General features: G+C 38.3%; 1 protein-coding gene across 4 annotated transcripts in view; it reads right to left on the bottom strand.

The window, feature by feature from the left end:
• The window catches only part of LOC139742078 (serine/threonine-protein kinase PAK 1-like), an 80,691-nt gene that overhangs the window by 11,315 nt on the left and 49,158 nt on the right, over positions 1-20,218 (bottom strand). For all 4 annotated transcript variants that reach the window (XM_071652641.1, XM_071652642.1, XM_071652639.1 and 1 more), the window contains exons 3-8: positions 18,476-18,564; positions 10,297-10,468; positions 5,905-5,957; positions 4,312-4,413; positions 3,785-3,950; positions 1,129-1,241 (exon numbers count right to left, since the gene is read on the bottom strand). In XM_071652641.1, the coding sequence (XP_071508742.1) occupies positions 1,129-1,241; positions 3,785-3,950; positions 4,312-4,413; positions 5,905-5,957; positions 10,297-10,468; positions 18,476-18,564 (695 nt within the window). The remainder of the gene's footprint in view (positions 1-1,128; positions 1,242-3,784; positions 3,951-4,311; positions 4,414-5,904; positions 5,958-10,296; positions 10,469-18,475; positions 18,565-20,218) is intronic.

The following is a 20,218-nucleotide window of genomic DNA, read 5'->3' on the forward strand; positions in this document are numbered from 1 at the left end:
AAAAAGGTAATTATATCATCATCATTCCATCACTCTATCATTTGTGTACCAATCACAGCATTCAATCCTAGACAAAAGACCGGTAGAACACTTGAAAAGACAAGCCAAAAGAGTACGTAGTAGAAATAATACAAATAAGAAGCTCTGCAAAGTCAATCATAAAGCTCCCAAGGCCCCCCCCCAACCCACAGTGGCTCAATGTAGAAAATGAATCCCGAAAAATCACTGGAATAGAGGGTCTCTTCAGTATTTTGCCCTGAAATATTTATGATTACAGGTACTTTTCAGATCTTTCCCAAACAATCCTAAAATAGGGTTCTGAAGAGATTAATTTCAAACCCCTGAAAAATTCTGAAATAGGGTTGTTGGGGCTTCTCAGTGTTTGCCCTGATTCTCCTAAATGTGCTCTACTGTGCATGCTTTGCTGAGAATCATGCCAGGTTGGGCCTTCTTCTTGCAGGACATTTCGCCACAGTGCACTGCAGTACATCACGCTATTTTGCTAGCTTTCCTTCCAAAATCCTGTGAGAGGAGGCAATTTTGCTGGCTTCCCTACCAAAAGCCCAGTCATGGAATGACATAATTTGTATAACCTAACTAATTCGTCTCATTTAATAAATGTTACTATAAGAAACTGATGTTGCTTTGATGTTGCTCCATAACAAGTAGTGTGACTTTACAGACAGACATGAGCCCCCATCAGCAAGACCGAATATTCAAATCAATTCAAGTCAATTTGATAGTTTGTTTTAATAGTTCCACCATCAAAAAAGAAGAAGAAAACACAATTCAAAGCAGTACAAGTTGTCGATTTGTTCTTTATTCATCTGGTAAGAACAGTTTCTTTTTTAATGCAATATAAAGTATATGCACGAGTGATGTCATAAAAAAGGAACAATGCACTTTGTCATGGTAACAAAAACAAAGAGTAATCATAACGACGAATAAGGAAGTTCTGTGACGCACAACGAAAGTAAAACACAGTGGGTTTGAATGAAATGTTTCCAGAATGAATGGAACCTACATTGTATATATGTGATGTCAACATATTGGGGGGGGGGGGGGGGGGGGAGGGGTGGGGAAAGTTATCATAAAAACAAAGTGATGGTCAAATAGTTGTGTCCTTACCTCTTGTCCCGTTGCAACCTCAATAGCTGTGTACACCACGCCCGACGCTCCCTGTCCAATCTTCTCGAACTTGCTGTACTTCTTCTTGGGGTCACCTACACTCACAATGGAACCTACATGAAACAGCAAGATGTAAAAACATAAACAAACATACTAACATAAAATCTAACATTATGTCTCAGCAAATCTCAGGATAGATTCACACAAACTAAACACAATTTGATATCTCTTTCTCTCTCTCTCTTACACTATCTTTGAAACCTTGACTAAATATATCTCCCAGATTCAAAAACATTTATTGTCTGATTGAAATACAGAAATTTGCCCTCCACTAGCATACATAATACAAACATAAAATGACGACAAACAGTCAACAAAACATGAATCCGCATAAGACTCCTTCAAAGGTTTAACCTGTGGGTTTTTTTTTCTCCCCTATCACACAAGATTATGCTTCAAACACAGACAGATCACTGCACTCTAAATCTCAAAATCTGTGGCTCTCAGTTCCCGAGCATGACACACACAAATCCATATGCCTGCAACTAAAACTTCTAGAACTTTCCATAAGTACTAAATCTGCAGCTCTCAGTACCCTAGCATTACACACACAATCCACATGCCTGCAACTAAAACTTCTAGAACTTTCCATAAGTACTAAATCTGCAGCTCTCAGTACCCTAGCATTACACACACAATCCACATGCCTGCAACTAAAACTTCTAGAACTTTCCATAAGTACTAAATCTGCAGCTCTCAGTACCCTAGCATTACACACACAATCCACATGCCTGCAACTAAAACTTCTAGAACTTTCCATAAGTACCAAATCTGTAGCTCTCAGTTCCCTAGCATTACACATACAATACATATGTTTGCAACTGAAACTTCTAGAACTGTCCATAAGTATATTATGCAGGGATGCCAGTGGCAAATTGCTCTTGGGCGGAAATTTTTTTTTTGTGAACGAAATTGATGTGCGCGAGCGCGAAGTCCCTTCGGCCGGGGTCCAGGGCCCGCTCAAGGGCCCTGGAAGCTCTGGGGTTCTTAGATGCTCTCTGGTGCAATCTGAGCATTTCTGAGGGCTCTTCTTCCCTCAAATCGAATCCAGAGAAATGAATTTGTAGCAAAAATAAAGAAGTCCTAGTGCCGTAAACTCCGTAGTTTTGCTTCGTTCAGCTGACTCGATCGACTCACCATACTCTCTCAGCGCTGTAGCTATAGCGAGAGCGCAGCATGATCCATGCACCGCACATATAGTACATCGCCTAGAAACACCACATGTTGTTCGATCGCGATCGCACGTGCTGGTATAATGCTTTCCAGACAATAATGTGGTCGTATTCTAGAAAAAAAAAGGAATTTGTAGCAAAAATAAAGAAGTCCTAGTGCCGTAAAATCTGTAGTTTTGCTTCGTTCAGCTGACTCAATCGACTCACCACACCGTCTCAGCGCTGCAGCTATAGCGAGAGCGCAGTATGATTCATGCACCGCGACCGCACATAGTACATCGCATAGAAACACCACACACTGTTCGCAATCGATCGCTATCATCGCACGTGTTGCATAGTCCCAGCTAGCAGCAGCAACATCGCACTAGTTTTGCATGACAGTCGTTTTGTGATATTCTCATGCCGAAGTATATGCGAAACATACTACGGAAATCGTGAAAGTGAATGTCCCCCGTAAGTTTAGATGATCATATTTTTTCGTTTTTCTTTCTTTCTTTCTTTGTTTCTTTCTCGTGTTTTCCGACTTTCCCACACAGACGGAAATAATATCACGAAGCCGGAAATTGGACACCAAAATATGAAAAAGCCGGAATTCCGGCTATTGCCGGAAAACTGGCATCCCTGATTATGCCATAATATGTGACCCGCTACAACAAAAGGATCCTAAAGTCGCTGACGGGTGAGCCGAGAAAATCGAGTTTGAAGTCAGATCATCAAAATCCGTCAAAACGTTCGGATTTCTGTTTTTGACATAATTTTGTAGTCTAATGTATCTTCTATCATCTGCCGAAATTTCGAAGCTACAAACTGTAAATGATCAAAGGAAAGCCAAGGAATCAGCATTTTTCTGGGCCATGATTTTCCGACTTTCACCGTAACAGAAACGTGTCCGAAGATTTGGATTTAGCGTCGCAGCTAGACTCCGCCCCTAGCAACAAGGGAGTGATCTTATTGGTCAATGCGTGGCATCCTGATTACTGATTAGTCGTGCGTAGACCGCTGGTGCTAAGCTTGAATGAACATCGCGGAGGTCAAAGCGGTGAAAAGTGTTTCGCCTCCCCTTGATTATGATAGCATTGGAAGGAAGACTTTGAAGACGTTTTTCTCGAAACAATGATTTCCTCAGTCACTTGACATGCGCTAATAAAATCATCAATATCTCCGCAACCAAGTACTTTTATGAGGTGTGCTGTATTAAACTAGAAGAGTAAGGGAATAATGTCATGCCATTTTCAGAAAATTGTCCTCCCCGACTTTCGGATCCTTCTGTTGTAGCGGGTCACGTATAGTCTCTCACATTCCTTGTTGACTTGCCATTGTGGACATAAAAGAGGAGAGAAAGCAAGAGAGAAAGAAAAAGAGAGAGAGAGAGAGAGAAAAGACAGACAGACAGACAGACAAAGAGACAGAGAAGTGTAACTCACGCAATCTCTCCAGAATCTCTTCGTCCGACATCTTCTTCTTGTTCTTCTTGTCCCTCCTTTCTGCTGCCTGTGTGTTGGCATTGGTGGCGTTGGTAGTGTTGGTCTGAGGCGGGGTCGGGCTCGGAGGGGGTGGTTCCTGGGGTGCTGCTTCTATTCTTGAGTAATACTGTTACAACCCGGTGAAAGAAACAAATCATTGGTTTGTGGTTCGCAAAAACCTCATGAATTGAGGAACACTAGCTGTGGCTAGCTATACATGTACCATTCAGATTAGTCTTCTTTCACTAGTATTTTAAAGTACCTAAATGTTATCACAAGACCAAAATTTGAGTGAGAGAATACCAAGCACCTGTATGTTAATTTAAACCAATACGGATATTGATGTGATAACTGGAGGGTTTGGTCAAAGTGAACTCCAACTGCTTTGGTTATTACCTATCTTTGATTTCCATAATTGCTCTTTTACTCTTACATATAACTTGAAAATATGATAAGCATCTCATGGTAGACATGGAAACAAAGCTCACCCTTGATTGTGAATGGGCGGGGCGGGGTGCTATTGCGGGAGGTGGGGCATCGTCGTCTTCATCGTCATAATCGTCATCTGGTTTAGGTACTGCAGCTGGTTTCTGTGGAAACAATGTATCAAATCAGCCAACATAGTATCAGTGTATTCACTATCAAATATTTGTTGTTGTTGTTACTGCTGCTGTTGTTGTCGTTGATAAAAGGTAATTCTGGACCTGATTACAGTTAGTCTGAAAATGAAAAGTACAATTTTTCATGCACTACAGCAAAAATTTGATCAAAATTGGACAAAAAATCATGGAGTTTTACTAATTTTTATGAAGCGGTTCTGGAAGATTTCACGAATAAGCAATGTGAATTGATGATGTCACTGCCTCATAATTTGCTGTATAGTTTGTACATAAAATCTTGAAATTTCCAGATATCTTGTTGAAATGTAATGATATCCCAGTCTCGAATCCTCATCCTGATACATCGGTCGCTCACTATTTTGAAGTTATTCAGCTAGGGATAACACATGTTTTACACTTTTATAGCAGAAGAATTGAATTTTCTTCATCTTTAATATTTTTCTTTTCTTTTGAGATGATCAATGGAAACTCTGAAGGTGATAACATCATCAGCTGACTAATTTGCACATTCACAGAGTATTAACTGTTTGAGAACTGCTTTGCAAAAATTTACAATTTCTTATGATTTCACAACTTACTTAATTTCTATCTGATTTTGATCAAATTTTCACCGTCATACTTGTTGAAATTGTTTTCTCGTTTCAGACTAACTTTTATAATGGGTCTGGAATTCCCATTTAAGAAAAGAAAAACTCGCTTCTAAATTCTTATCATGAATGTGGGTGACAGAAAAGGCAAAAGAGGAAGGAAAGAGAGACAAAGATGTGCTACTTTTTTCACTTTCAATCACAACCGATGTGTTGGCTCAGTGAGTAGAGCGGCTGCCCTCACAATTGGGAGGTCGTGGGTTCAAACCCCGGCCGCATCATACCAAAAGACGTTAAAAGATGGGAGTTGCTGCTACCTTGTTTGCCGTTCAACAGTTGAAAAGGTTAGAGCAACGTCGATCTGGCGCTGCTCAGTGGCTGCCGGGCCCACGATCAATTGGGCAAAATGAATTTCCTTTCTTGGACAATAAAATTTGGAGTTTATATCCAAAACAATTATTATGGAGTTTATAGTTTATTATTATATCCCTGGTGAGTCATTTATTCAAAAGATTGGAAAAAATCATTCCCAATCAACTGCACCCAAATTCAGATTTGATACTGAACCAAACGATTTGCTATGAAAATCCATATTTATGCACATTTTTGGCTATGAAAACATAATTTCTCCAGCAAAATTCCCTTGAGACTAAACAGGTTAGCAGAATATGATATGGAATTGAAATTAAATGAAATCTTTTACCAAACAATAATATTTTAATATAACAAACATGAAATAGTCAAAATTTTAAGAATACTGCAGTTGGTTAAAAAAGAACCATCAATAGCAAGCAGGCTAGTTGAGGCCAGTCCTTTTAACAATACAATTATATTACATAATTGCAATATTTACAGTTAGAGAATTCTGTCTTACCGGTGTGATGACTGCTTGGTTTTCAAACGAGTCTTCAAATGGAACTTTATTACCTGCAGAAAGTAACATATATATGCAGAAAGTGGGAAAAATGGACATTATTCGCACACGTCAGAAAAATCCGCAAAAAGAAAACCTTATCAACAGCACACTCAAACAAATGGATTTAATAGAACAAACTAGTATAACAGATGAAAAGAAAAGAAAGAATTGAATACTAATTAGGACACGACACAGAGTAGATACTTGAAATTATCAAATTTGCCAGTCGACTGACTTGGGTATGTATTCTATGCATTACAGCAGCACTCGGAATGTAAGTGGACTATCTCACGTAGCATGTAGGCAAGAGAGAGTTTACAAGCTCAGTCTTTCCCTTCACTGGAATCACCTAAATGTGCATGACACATGTGGCATTTGAACAAATGAAGTCGCTCCCACACATACAATGTACGGTCCAAATCTTGACGTATCACATACAAAATATGTTTGATAGCAAAGTGCTTGGGGGCAAAGGGTTGGTTATGAACAGAAGAGCAAGAGAAACAGAGGAAGCCACGCAAGATTTTGTCGCCAGAGAGCTCGACTGCGAAATGAATTTTAAACTGAAATCTGAACAGAATCCTACATGGCCTGACGACAGATCTAATTGGGGACTGTCTGTAAAAACCGTTGTCTTGTAATGCCTGTTTCTTATCGGACGACATTTCCGAAGCTTGCAATTACACATTTGGCTGGGAAATGATAAAACCCTGGCCATTTTTTGTCGTCATGGCGGCAGATTGTTTCCTCCAAGTCGATTTCAGCTTGGCACATGGCGTTTCCATTCTTGGTTAGGTACAAAATGTACAACTCAAAGAGGGAGGACATCATAACATTTTGAGAGCCTGAAAATATCAGGAGCTACATGTAGAACCATTATGTGCATTAATCTTGAGATTACAACCACGACAGTGAGTTCCTACCTGACATTTGCTCCTGCGACAATTTTTTCTGGTCTTATTTTCTCCTCAGGACTTGGGGTTAGGGTTGTGATAGGGTTTTAGGTTTAGTTTGATGTCAGGATTAGGATTAGAGTTAGGGCTATGTTTTGTGGGTAGGTTTTATGTTGGGTTTAGCTTGCAAATATTCCATGGGAGCAACTGTCAACGGAACAAATGTCATGGATCTACAATGTATATGTACCACAAAGAAACTAGTTTAATACTTCGCATAATTGAATGGTGGAATATTTTGCAGTGTAAACATTTATTTTTTCTTTCTTTCACTCAACTTAATCAAAAGAGTGCAAACCTATGAATGCCATGACATATCGGGGAGATAACAAGATATGTACAAAATACTCTACTCTGTAAAATCCTATTAAAACAAGCAATTCTCACTAAACTTGGTCTACGAGAAATGCGAAGCATCAGAGGAGTGATGAGATATGATTCTCATGTTTGAGCTGTGATTCCTGGCAAGATTTCAAGCTGTACATTATTCTCTCTACAAATGTGCAGTGGTATTTTCAAATTAATGAGACTTTCAGGTGTGCATCTGCATGGTGCACAAAGAACTATAAAACCTCAACATGCTATAAAAAGCTGAAACCTGTCGAATCTGTGCAAATTTGATAACGGTCAGAATTAACCAAGACGAAGTATAGAGTACTATCCATAAACCAAATTATGTGCCAGAACAATAGTTTTAACTGCCTTTGATGCTGCAACATTTAATTATTATTCATACTATTCATTGCTATGGTTTCATGAGGTACAGTGATGAAAATGCTCTTCATCATTGCACTCTGTCATTGAGATAAAGTAAAAGTGTTTGTTTCAGCTGCAGATTTAAAAAAAAAAATCAACAACTTTTTAACTACCATACTACAAAATGTTACTTGACTGAAGTTCCTGCTTTTCTCTATCAAATCATCAAACTTCTGCAAATGTCCTCTTGACATTTGTATACTTAATGAATTTAAAAAAAATATATTCTCACTTTTATCCAATACAGGATACAAGGAGAAATTTGGAGGTTCAAATTCAATGATGGTAAGATGCCAATTTCTGCAGCAAATATTCCCCCTGAATAAGACAGGTGAATAGTCGAAGCAAGGCTAACAATGTAGTACTGTGTTACACTGTTTCTCTTTTAAAGAGTGTCCCAAAAATGTGCCCTCGAGATGAGATTATGTCATTCCAAGCCTTTGAAAAGATTACAGGGTATTCCGGGGCAAAGAAGGGGACTCTGAGATAAGCCCACGTGTTGTTTTTCTTTAGTTGTCATAATTCATTAAAACTAACTGATCGGAGATTCCTTGTTTGTATAGCTCTTACAAAATAAACTGTCTGTAGTTACAAGATGGCACTCAAAATACCAAGACGTGAAAAAATTTGTGTTCATTGTTCCTGCTGTCAGACTAAGGTCACATGCCATTACTTGTAAACGCTCATGTGATCATTTGTAAATAAGCGATCAAGAAGTATTTTGGGAGATACTCTAGATCTAATGTTTTGAAATTCAATTCATGCTTTATAGCTCTGATATGGGATATTTGTGAAAGGTGGCAAAATTTTGTGAGGAAAGTGTAACAATTGTACTCAAAATCAAAAGGTTATGTTCATCATTATGAATATCTGAGACAAAACTTGTCATACAGTGTACTCCCATTATAACGAATACTGTATGATTATAATGAAATTCTGGTTACAATGAAGTAAATTTCATGCCACTACATTATCCGCTCTATGTCTTTTATTGTTTATTTGTTCGGTTATAAGGAAATTTTGACATAAGGAAAGAAAAGTGCCGGTCCCGAAGACTTTGTTATAACGGGAGTCCACTGTACACCATTACAGATTTCCACTAGCCTTCATGATAATGTATCATTAATGAATTCATACTCCATGCAGTACGATGCACACTCGTGGCCAGGCTTGAGATGTGGCACATTCTGTAGTATGGCACGGTGGGCTCCTGGCGGGCTGTGGACCGCATTTTCAGGGGGCTGGGTTCATTATGGTATGGAACCAATTGGAACCATCAACATGCTCTCAAGGAACATTTGTGACAGTGACACGACATTTGCTCCTGCAAAAATTGCTCCGGTCTTATTTTCTGCAAGGACTTGGGGTTAGGGTTGGGGTTGTGATAGGGTTTTAGATTTACTTGTAATTTGATGTGAGGATTGGGATTAGGGCTAGGTTTATGTTTGTTGGTAGAATATGTGCTTGGCTATAGAGAGCAGATATTTCATAGGAGCAATTGTCGCAATGAGTACATAAGTCATGGAGCCATTTCTGACACCATACAGCAAGCTATAAAATTGAGTCTGAACACACTTTATAATTTTGTTTATAGAATTCATTTTCATTTGTTTTGCAAGCATGAGGAAAGGGTAGCAAAGGTTCCTCAAGCACAAGCTCTTGAACAAACATAACATGTGACCGCCAGCTAAAAACCCACAAAAAGTGGCAGATCAGGATTTTCTGTAATGGACCAAAATGTGTCATTTGGGTTTACCAACTCAAATTTTAAAGTTTGTTAAACCTGAGAGAGTAATCTTTTCACTGCTGAATGCCAAAATTTTGAAGCTCAAAGGGATGGTACAGTATTGGTGGAGATGAGAATTGGGCTTTTAACTTTTTGCAAGATACCCAGAAAACACTTAAGAAATAGTACAGTGCATATAATTATAGGAGGAATTCAAAGTTTATTTGATGAAAATCGGGTTTGGAGTGACTGAAACATCCAAAAACAAAGTAAAACAAAGCGATCGTAATAAAATGTGGGTCCCACACTTTACTAGAATCGCTCTGTTTTGGATATCTCAGCCATTTCAAAACCAATTTTCATCAAATAAACGCTGAATTCCTCGTGGAATTACATGCTCTTTCATATTTCACAAGAAGTTTCTCATTATCTCACCAAAAAATGTTAGAAACCTGAAACTAGGTCTCAACCAAAACTATACTGTAATCCCTTCAAAACGAAGCCAAAATCGAGATATGTACTCATGTTTTTTAGGGTTTTTTTCTGGCCCATAACTTTTTTTCATTGATACGTCTGCACAGCACGCCCGAGTAATCTTCAAATCATACTTTCCTCCGTTTTCTACAAAACTGTACCTTCTAACTCTTTCTAATTTTGATCACTCTTTGAATGGGTTAGGATGGTCCAATTTTAGCAAGTTATTTAAATCGTTTCTAGGCTTAGAGCTTACTTTTTGATAAACTATGCAGAAAAGTGAGAATTCATTTTGGCCTAATTTTTGTGGGTTTTGAGCTGGGCGGTCACATATGGACTATATAGAGGTCGCACTGGCTTGGTCGTACGGTTGAACTTGTACGAACCACAAATGTACCTTCTCCATCCCGAACAACCACTGACACTTGCCATGACACTCACCCGAACTTAACATAACCTTGTGCTGCGTCATGAATTTGTCGTTGCCAGACTGCGTCATCTGCGAGTCGTCATAGAACTTGAGGGCGTCGAGAACGGCCTGCGGGTTGTTCTGCTGCTCCATCTTGGAGATCTGTGAGGTGGAGAGCAGCTTGGCCCAGTGCTCGGGCATGCCCTGTTTTTGAAGAGGGGTAGGAAAGATGAAGTCAAACATGGAATGAGATGGATGGGACTAATAGCTTGACACATGTACATAGATTAGATTTCATATTACTTGCTGACTGTTCTGTATGATGAAGGTCAAATGGATGGAAACACACTTGAGAATATTAAAATGGAGTTTCTAAAAAGTAATTGCCACTTTCAAGATATATCCAGGAACAATGTTACAATGCAAATAAAAAGTTTTGAGATGGTTTATTCCAACATCTTTCTACACAAAAGTTGAGGTGTGGTGAGAGTGTGGTGCATCCTATCACCCACAGATTTCTCCATTTTTGAAGCACTGAAAAATGATTTTCACAATTTTTTTGTTTTGTTTTGTTTTTATAAACTTAATTTCTATGTGATGCCTCAGACACTATTATGTAGTACTAACAATTAAAGGGATAGTACAGTATTGGTGGAGATGAGAATTGGGCTTTTAACTTTTTGCGAGATACCAAGAAAACATTTACGAAATAGTACAGAGCATACCATTTTAAGAGGAATTCAAAGTTTATTTGATGAAAATTGGGTTTGGAATGACTGAAACATCCAAAAACAAAGTAAAACAAACCGAACGTAATAAAATGTGGGTCCCACACTTTACTAGAATCGCTCTGTTTCAGATATCTCAGCCATTTAAAAACCAATTTTCATCAAATAAATGTTGAATTCCTCATGGAAGTACGTGCTCTTTCATATTTCATAGGAGGTTTCTCATTATCTCACCAAAAAATGTTAGAAACCTGAAATTAGGTCTCAACCAAAACTATGCGATCCCTTTAATTACAACTAAGCAGCTCAGACTTCTGACGCTGTACACAAGTACACAAGTCACATTGTTTTAACAGTGTCTTGGATTGATGAATTTTATAACCACATTACATCTGAAATCTTACTGCAATCTGCTATCACAACAATTACTGAATAAAATCATGGCCAAGCAATCAGCGTGTGGCTTCAATCTATGTATGCTTCATGGAAGTTGTAGCATTAGTTAAAACAGTATTATGTTTCAGGTGTATAATTAGTATTGTCCATAAAACATGCATCTTTGTTTTTTCCCACAAGGCAGACACTACAAACTTTGTGTCACAGATTCTTGTAGGTAGGTATGAGGGTTTTTATTTTGACTTTTATGTTGACATTATCTTGCAATGCATTGATTTTTTAAAGGTTGTTACCTCAGCTTCACATTTGCACTAGTTATTAATTCTCTACAATCAGAAATTCATAAAATTTATGTTCAAATGAGTGTATGAAATTATCTAGATATGTTACAAATATTGACATTCATACTGTAATAGTGTTAAAAAATGCCTGTGTTTATTATATTTTATGTATATAATTACATCCCTTTACTTTGGAAGTTTTTATTCTTGGGTACATACAATGGAACATAGCAAATTAAAATACGAGCTGGTATCTTGAATTGATGAAGACGTGTACATGTGCATGTGCTGCAAATCTTACCTACCAACAAGGTACTGAATGTTGTTGTTGATAAACTACACTGATGAGGCTAACATATATTATACGAGTTAAAAATTTAAAAGAATTATCTTCTAGAATACCATGTTCTCTACTTTAAATGCCATGAATTTTTATCATATAAATGCACAGCATATTGTACGGTGGTTCAACTTTAAGGCAGTACATATGTACGATGTAAAATGCCCAAATTAATTCTGGCAAATAATACAAGTCAGCTTATGTATGATGCAGATGTGGGCATTGTGGTTTTGCTAAGAAATGGACCCCCAAGAGATTAGCGGGAGTCCACGTACAGAATCAGGAAGTCACATTACAGAAAATGTGCTACGTTGTATGCTGAGTGGGAGGAGTATAGGCTGCATGAGAGATGTACACGATGTATATGCTGCAGAGAATGCACACATAAATTTCAGTGGCACAGTACAGTAGGGCATTGTGTCTAGGGCCGAAGGATGAAGGGGGGGGGAGGGAAAGATTTGCTTGATTGATTGCGGATGTGCAGGAATGACTGTCGCTCCGTTCGAGATGGAACATTTCCCCTTGTTCTGGGATGATTCCCCTCCTCTAACCCCCCTCCCCCACAATAACAACCACCCAACATCCCCCTCCCCCCTCCTTCTCCAAGTGTGTTCATACATGATGGCCTAGGATGAGTCATCCTCACTGTAGGTTGGGTACACACACTGTGTAGTGACTCACGGCAAACGTTCACCAAGACTTACAGTCTACACACACACTTTCTTCTCTCGCTCTCTCACACGGACAAACACACACAGACACACACACACAATCTTATACAATAAAATAGATGTGTCCCTCCCTACTATACAAAAGGCAGTAGGCTTCTATAGCAGGGCTACCCTCTTTCTGGTTGGCAAGCAAAATTACATTTGGCAGACACGACAAAACAGCAATTCCCCTGTGCATTTTTGCCCACTGCATCCATTAGACACAACTTGGATTGTTTGTGTTGAATTTGCATCCCTCACATTTCAATAAAGCTGTATGTACAGGAATGGAAATCAGTCCTGAATTGGTGCATTGTGAGAGTAATTTCAATCACCCACAAAACAACAACAACAATTATGCACATTACATTTTACTTTCTGCCAAGTGAGAGCAAGAATGGCAATAACGCTAAATGAGAAGGGAATTCTTTCTGTGGAGAGACTAGTGTAGGCACAGAAGGTTGTTTGATTGGTTGGTTAACTAACATTACAATGTATGTTCTTGTCTGCTGTTTGAGTAGCACAACAAATGTGGCCAGTTTTGTGCCCCTTGAATGTTTTTTAATGTAGAAAACTTTCATATTTGTATCTTACACTCTTCTGGCACTAACACACCCAAACAAATCACACAAACAACTTTTGATTGTTCTGCATTTGTGGCGTACTACACAGCAGAATCAAAGTAATAAATGTGAACTGCTTCAAAAAGCAAGATTTTTGCTGGTAAGCTTTTATTTCTGTCTTTCTTGATATCATCAACGAAAGTTCTATGAAAACTGATCTTGCAAATCATTCTACACCACTAGAATGTGAGTTTTAGGCTTTGTGGACCTTGCCATTACAAATGCATTATTGCATTGGATTTTTATGTATTTATCATTCATGACCATTATCCTGTATATGTATTATAAAATATGAACGTTTAACCCATTGAGGACGGACTGATTTGCCACAACATGCATTTCCCACACACACATGCCCAAGTATACTTGGGACTAGTCCTCAACGGGTTAAGGCAAAAAATATCATATGTGCAGTATATTTATGTCTAGTATGTATGTGCATGTGTATTGGTGTGTCACATGTAGGAGTGTACGAGTGTGTAATGTGAAGAAAATTTTGTGAAGACTTATAACGTACATGTACAGAGTAACGCAAGCCTTGCGGGGTAATGATACACTGTAATCTGCATATGAGGTCTTTTAAATATTACTATAATATTGCTAAAACGTGGAATTTAGAATTCTCCCTATCGCATGAAAATGTAAAAACTCAAACTGTGGTGGCGCTATTTAATTCTATAATGTGTTGACAGCACTGTGCTGGTGCAGAGTGCCAGCTCTATTTGGTTGTACATGAAAAGCTTCAAACACTTTCTCTATTTCCAAACTACCATCATAGTTTTGAAGATTTCTTCACCAGCTGTTACATGTCGGGAAAAGGAATGCTTTAGCTCCAAAAGTATATATGTCTAGTATTATGAGGAAACAAAGTTTTAGTCATGATAAAAGGAGAAACATTAGCTGTGATTTATGCATTTTAGTACACTCTGAGAGTGCATTCAGCACAGTAACTCTGCATTACCAGTAGTGCACAAATAAAACACTGAAATGGAGTGTGTCCCCACTTGACCTCCACATGTTGCGTATGGGTGGGTATCATAAAGATCAACTCATTTATTTGTACAAAGCGTCCAGACTTAACAGCTAGAGACTAAAATTTTTACATCTACATATGATAGAGAGAATTCCACATTTTTCTCCTAGTTTTTAATGTTTTTTATTACCTCTGTTTAATTTTACTTTTTTAAGATACAGTAAATTTTAACATGGTGGGTAATTGGGCTTTAAGCTGGGACAGTTTAACATCCTAAATAAAACAACGGTCAATTTCTTCTGCCTTGACCCCAGGCTATTTGACTGAAACAAGAGCAAAGTGGGAAAAAAAAAGACCATATAGGCATATCAAGTTCCTTATAAGGCAACCTCTCTCATTTTAAGTGGCTCTACTTCCGCCTCAGCCTGGTGGTTTTACCGACAAATATGGTCGATGACAAACGTACACTCATAACGAGAGGGGGCTGCCATTCATAAAACTGCTACGTAAAAGCAAAAGCGGGCAGGGTTCGGCCAGTTCACGAGGAGTTTTGGTTTCACAAGCTTGAAGTCCAATGCAAGAATGACATGTACATGTGTACCACAAGGAATCCCAGTTCACTGAGAGGGTGCTACACTAGGTTTGGCTTGGACTGTGACACTACCACCTCCAGCTTCTGAATTCCTCCTGCTCTAAGAAATATAATCTCAACTAATTGCCTTCACATACCATACAGTAGAAAACACATTGGTATTCATTGCGCATACTAAAGTGTACATGGCATTGGTAGCTTTTTTTTTCGTTATTGTTTTGCATCATCTAACTTGTGTAGTGTAAGTTGCAAATGTTTTCAAACACCTACTGTTTGATTTCAACTTTATGCCACTTTCGTGTGTAGAAAGACAGAAATAGAGGCAAGATGTCACATGTACATGCACATCTTTGCATTCTCCTGTCTTTTTGGTGTGGTGAAATGACTGATTACATTCTATTTCTTATTACAATGTAGTGTACATATCTGTCCTTGACATGGTAAAGTTTTTTTTTATGAAACTACATTTCAGGAGCATCTACTTCTTTGTATTTCAACTGCTCAACTGTGATCTGGAATCTTCCGTACAGCATGTAAAAAAGTAAAGCCAGCTAACATGTTGCTTTATTCAAATTCATGAAATTCTTCCATCGAGGTGTTTTTATTGCAACTAATTGGCAAATTTCCCTACATCGATGTAAATAATTATTTGAATAATTACACAGTACCCGCTGCATGCTGTAAGGATTAGAAACAACACTTGCTGTCGGGCGGAAGCTCGGTGGTCTAGTGGAGATCGTAGGTTCGTAGGTTCGAATCCTGCTTGAGTACGTACGCCCATGATTTTTTTACCATGGCTACTACTAAAACACTGATCAATTTAGTGCTTATTTACACGTACGTCGATGTAGGGCAATTTGTCAATCAGTTGAAACATGTTGCTTTGTTTTGAAGGACATATTAAACTTTGATCTTATTTTTTTTTCAAATAAAGAACATGGCACTTACAATATATTGCAGAAATTTCATCATAACTGAGAAAGATGATTGATCAGACTTCACACTTTCCAATGACAAAAGCCCTTGTACGTTATGAAATAATAAACTAAACAGAAAAATGTGGGGTAGGTCTGTTTTTTAATCATCACCTAAATTCACGCCAAAGCACAGCAAAAGTAGGTACACTTAGGTGGGCATGAATTTTTAAGTTAATCTCAGTGTTGCTAATTGTTGCCAAGTCCCAGCACAACATTTTAACCGCAAGTCTTCATCAATCTTCTAAATTTAGGCCGCACTCCCACGTTAGCTTCCCTTCCCAGAGACGTCACTGCACGTACGTTGCGGGGGAGAGACTCTAATCACCTCACAGTCACCATGGCAACCAGTAAATCACCCTCATCATGATTGGGAACGCATCAATGATCACCTAGGCATAGCGTTATCGCCGGGCAAGTTAGTTGGCAGCCAGGGAGGAACAAAATTATTGAGATTTCCTTTTCAAGCATTCACTTTTATTGCTAAAGCACTCATTTCTAGACTTATCTGCAAGGGTCAGAAAGTTCTTTTCCCCCTCATATTCTCATACTACAGTTTTCAGAAAGATAAAGAGGTCATACTTTCTAGCTTGAACCACACCCGTGAAGGTGATATTTCTAATGTATATTTGCACATAAATACATTTCTGATTTGCACCATCTATGGAGAAATACATCAAAGCATACTGTAAAAGTGGTTTCTTTCGCGTACAGATACTTTCGTGGTTTCCATCGGTGCTGACTTTTTCATGTGTGTTTAAATTCGCGGTCGGCAAAATCTGTGAATTCTCAGTTGGCAAAAACTGTTTTATTTTGCACATGAAAACCCAAACTATAATCCAATTATTCTTTTATTTATTAAATGGAAATTAAAATCAAATGCAGGCTTACCTGAAATCCCGTCTCTCGAGTACTTTATAACATATGTACAGACCGCACGTGTGGGGCACGCGTACAGGAGTTGACCTACATTGCGCGGTATCGCTGTGTGTTGACCATCAATACACTCAATGCGTGGAATCTTCGTGTGTGCATGAGCGCAATAGCGTTGTAACAAGCGGCGAGTTCAAAACATTTCCTTGCGTGGTTAATTTCGCGCGACTTTTCAAAACATTTTCGCGTGATGTTAAATTCGCGGTTCAACCTCAAAGCGTGAAAATGAAACCACCGCCAAAGAAACCACTTTTACGGCATTCTTTTCTTTCATTCTTGTTCTACTGAAATGTACTTTGCCTCCTTTCTTCGTCTACTTTGTATCTCCTCTCCATTCTCCTAGCATGAAAATATACCTCAAAGGAACACAGGTCTGGATCTGAAAGGCAATGAAACTCTAACCCCAGTAATATGCACCATTGCCATTTTCTCTTTTTTTAAAGGGACAGTACAGTATTGGTGGATAGAGGATTAGGCTGTTTACTTTGTGCAAGATACCAAGAATCCACTTATGAACTAATAAAGCGCATACCATAACCAAGATGAAATCAAAGTTAATTTGATGAAAATTGGTTTTGGAATGGCTGAGACGTCCAAAAACAGAGTAAACAAAGTGATCGTAATAAAAGGTGGGTCCCACCTTTTATTAGGATCACTCTGTTTTGGATATCTCAGCCATTACAAAACCAATTTTAATCAAATATATGCGGAATTCCTCTTAAAGGGGAAGGTTAGTAACTGATCAGTGGGAATCAGTGGAAGTGCTGGAGATGATTGTTCCAATCCTTCTGGGATTCATTCAAGAGTTCATTGTATATCTATTGTTGTGTGAAAATGATTTGCTTCAGAACGGTCTCATATTCAAGTAATGTGCAGATTAATGCTCCGTCACTGACCAGGGACGCTAACCTGGAAGCATTAAACTGCACATTACTTGAATATGAGACCATTCTGAAGCAAATCATTTTCACACAACAATAGATATACAATGAACTCTTGAATGAATCCCATAAGGATTGGAACAATCATCTCCCAGCATTTCCACTGATTCCCACTGATCAGTTACTAGCCTTCCCCTTTAAAATTAGATGCTCTTTCAAACTGCATTTGTTTCTCATTATCTCACCAAAAATGTTAGAAACCTGAAGCTAGGTCTCAACCAAAACTATACGATCCCTTTAAGCACTTTGACAGAGACCTTGCTAAATGTACATGTATGACGCCTCTATAGAAGAGTGGTTGTTCCGTAATTATCAATTACCATCATGATTATCATTATCATTATTATTGTCATTACTGTTATCATTCTCATTTTCATTATTATCAACATTACTTCTAACATCATCATCACGATCATTAATTATCATCATTATAATTATCTTTATTATTATGATTAGCTGTAGTAGAAGTTGCAGCATCACCAGCAGTAGTTCCTTTTCGTAGTACCTATCATTATCCTCATTCACAGCATTGCAAAAATACTGCTCCTTCTTGCCCCAAGGTAACTTTACCTTTCCCTAGATATTGAAGTGGGCTAGTGGGTTTATAGCACCCTGCAAGGGTCATATTGATTGTTGGAAGTGCCATAAACAGTTCAACAGATTGGCAAACATTAACTCATGATTGATATTTACAATGCTGCACTGCGAATTTCCTCTTACCGTGAATTCTCCCGTGACATTGTCGAAACCGACGTGGACCGTGTGCTCAAACTTGGTGGGAAGGGAAATCTCTGGTCGCGTCCTCTGTCCTATTGTGGGGAAAATGGGGAGGGGTGGTGAAGCAAGAAATACAAATGATGTACAAAGTAAATACATAAATATGTATTTATAATAATATATACTTCAATGTGAGATACATAGCTACACTCAGGAAACTATCATCATAAAAATTATGATGTTCACAGTTAATGTTTTTTTTTTTCTGCAGTATTCTGTCTTCAGAAAAAATTGAAGAACACGAAGAATGAAAAAAGTGGATGTATGCCACAATGGCAAATTCTACATGAAACTCACGATATTGGATAGATCTGCCACACACACAATGTCTACCAAGCACACAATAATCCTACTTGCTCAGCCAAGTTTAGTTTGTGACTCATCATAATACCCACACACAATCACACACACAAAATACCTTTAATAGCACGAAAACCCCATTAAAAAAAACATGTGACAGCACAGAATTACCAATTTCACCCAAAGCATTCATAGAAGCCCTACACTCTTTGTTCCATATCACAACTAACTGTTGCTCCCATTTGCAATTTACCTGTGTGCCAATGCACAAAATTATCTGTAGTACACAAGCATGTTTTCATAGTGATCCAACCCACAAAATGTTTTTTACATCACTCGTTACACAAAATCAGTGCTGAAATCAAACCAAAATAAAACAGGAGATTCCCATGATGAATTTGCATCATATACAACCGAAATGACGAATACTAGGCAGCTTCAAATCTGCGATGCTATAAATCTTATGATGCTATTAAAGTCCTACGACACACCTTTCAGGCAAAACATGTTGTTCTACGTATACATGAAACAGCTGTTTCTAATCAATCTGCATGTCAGCTATTAAAAAGTTTTTTTTTTTTTCATGTCGCCATTTTAGGGCATTCAAAGATTTGTCACCAATGTGGCTTTGGTCACGTACATGTAGACTGCATATTCTGTTCTGACGTTTCATTTACCATCTGCTTTTGTATGACGCATGACGCAATAGCCTGACTTGCCAAAATGTGACGTCACAATCGAAACTATTTCACATGTTACTCTATTCTTGCATAGGCTGCATCTCTGCGAAATCTAAAGCTACTTTGCAATGCGATACGGGGAGAGAGGAGAACAGACAAGAACGCCGCCTGGGAGGAGGTGCTACATCATCCCACTACACTGCAAAAAGTCCAGTGTTAAATATGAAACACCGAGCTGGTGTTAAATTTCTGGTGCTCATTTGTGGTGTTAGAATAACACCTCCGGGTGTCACTTCAAAATATAAAACTGTTTGTTGAATAGTTTCTTAGTTACTGTTCTTCATGTTAATTTTGAACTTCAACAAGTCCATCAAGAATTTTCTGATAAAGTATTTGATTTTTGTAAAGAAGGTGTGAACACATTTACACCACAGTAACATCAGTTGGTGTGGTCTACTATTAGAAGCTGCACGGGTGTTATACCATTGACACTAACACCAGCAATATCAAATCAACACCTTGTGGTGTCATTGTTGAATTTACATAAACACCAGCACAGTGTCAAAAATATTACCAGCTGCAGTGTCAAATTAACACCATGAAGTGCCAGGTGAACACTTTTGAACACCATCACAACATACTTTCTACACCTGTGGGTGTGGTCCTCTATTTACATGTACACTTGATCAGTGTCAGATTTAACACC

Source organism: Diadema antillarum, unplaced genomic scaffold (genome assembly GCF_040938485.1).
Source record: "Diadema antillarum isolate AM-2024a unplaced genomic scaffold, OU_Dant_1.0 seq00000979_RagTag, whole genome shotgun sequence".
Classification (NCBI taxonomy): Eukaryota; Metazoa; Echinodermata; class Echinoidea; order Diadematoida; family Diadematidae; genus Diadema; species Diadema antillarum.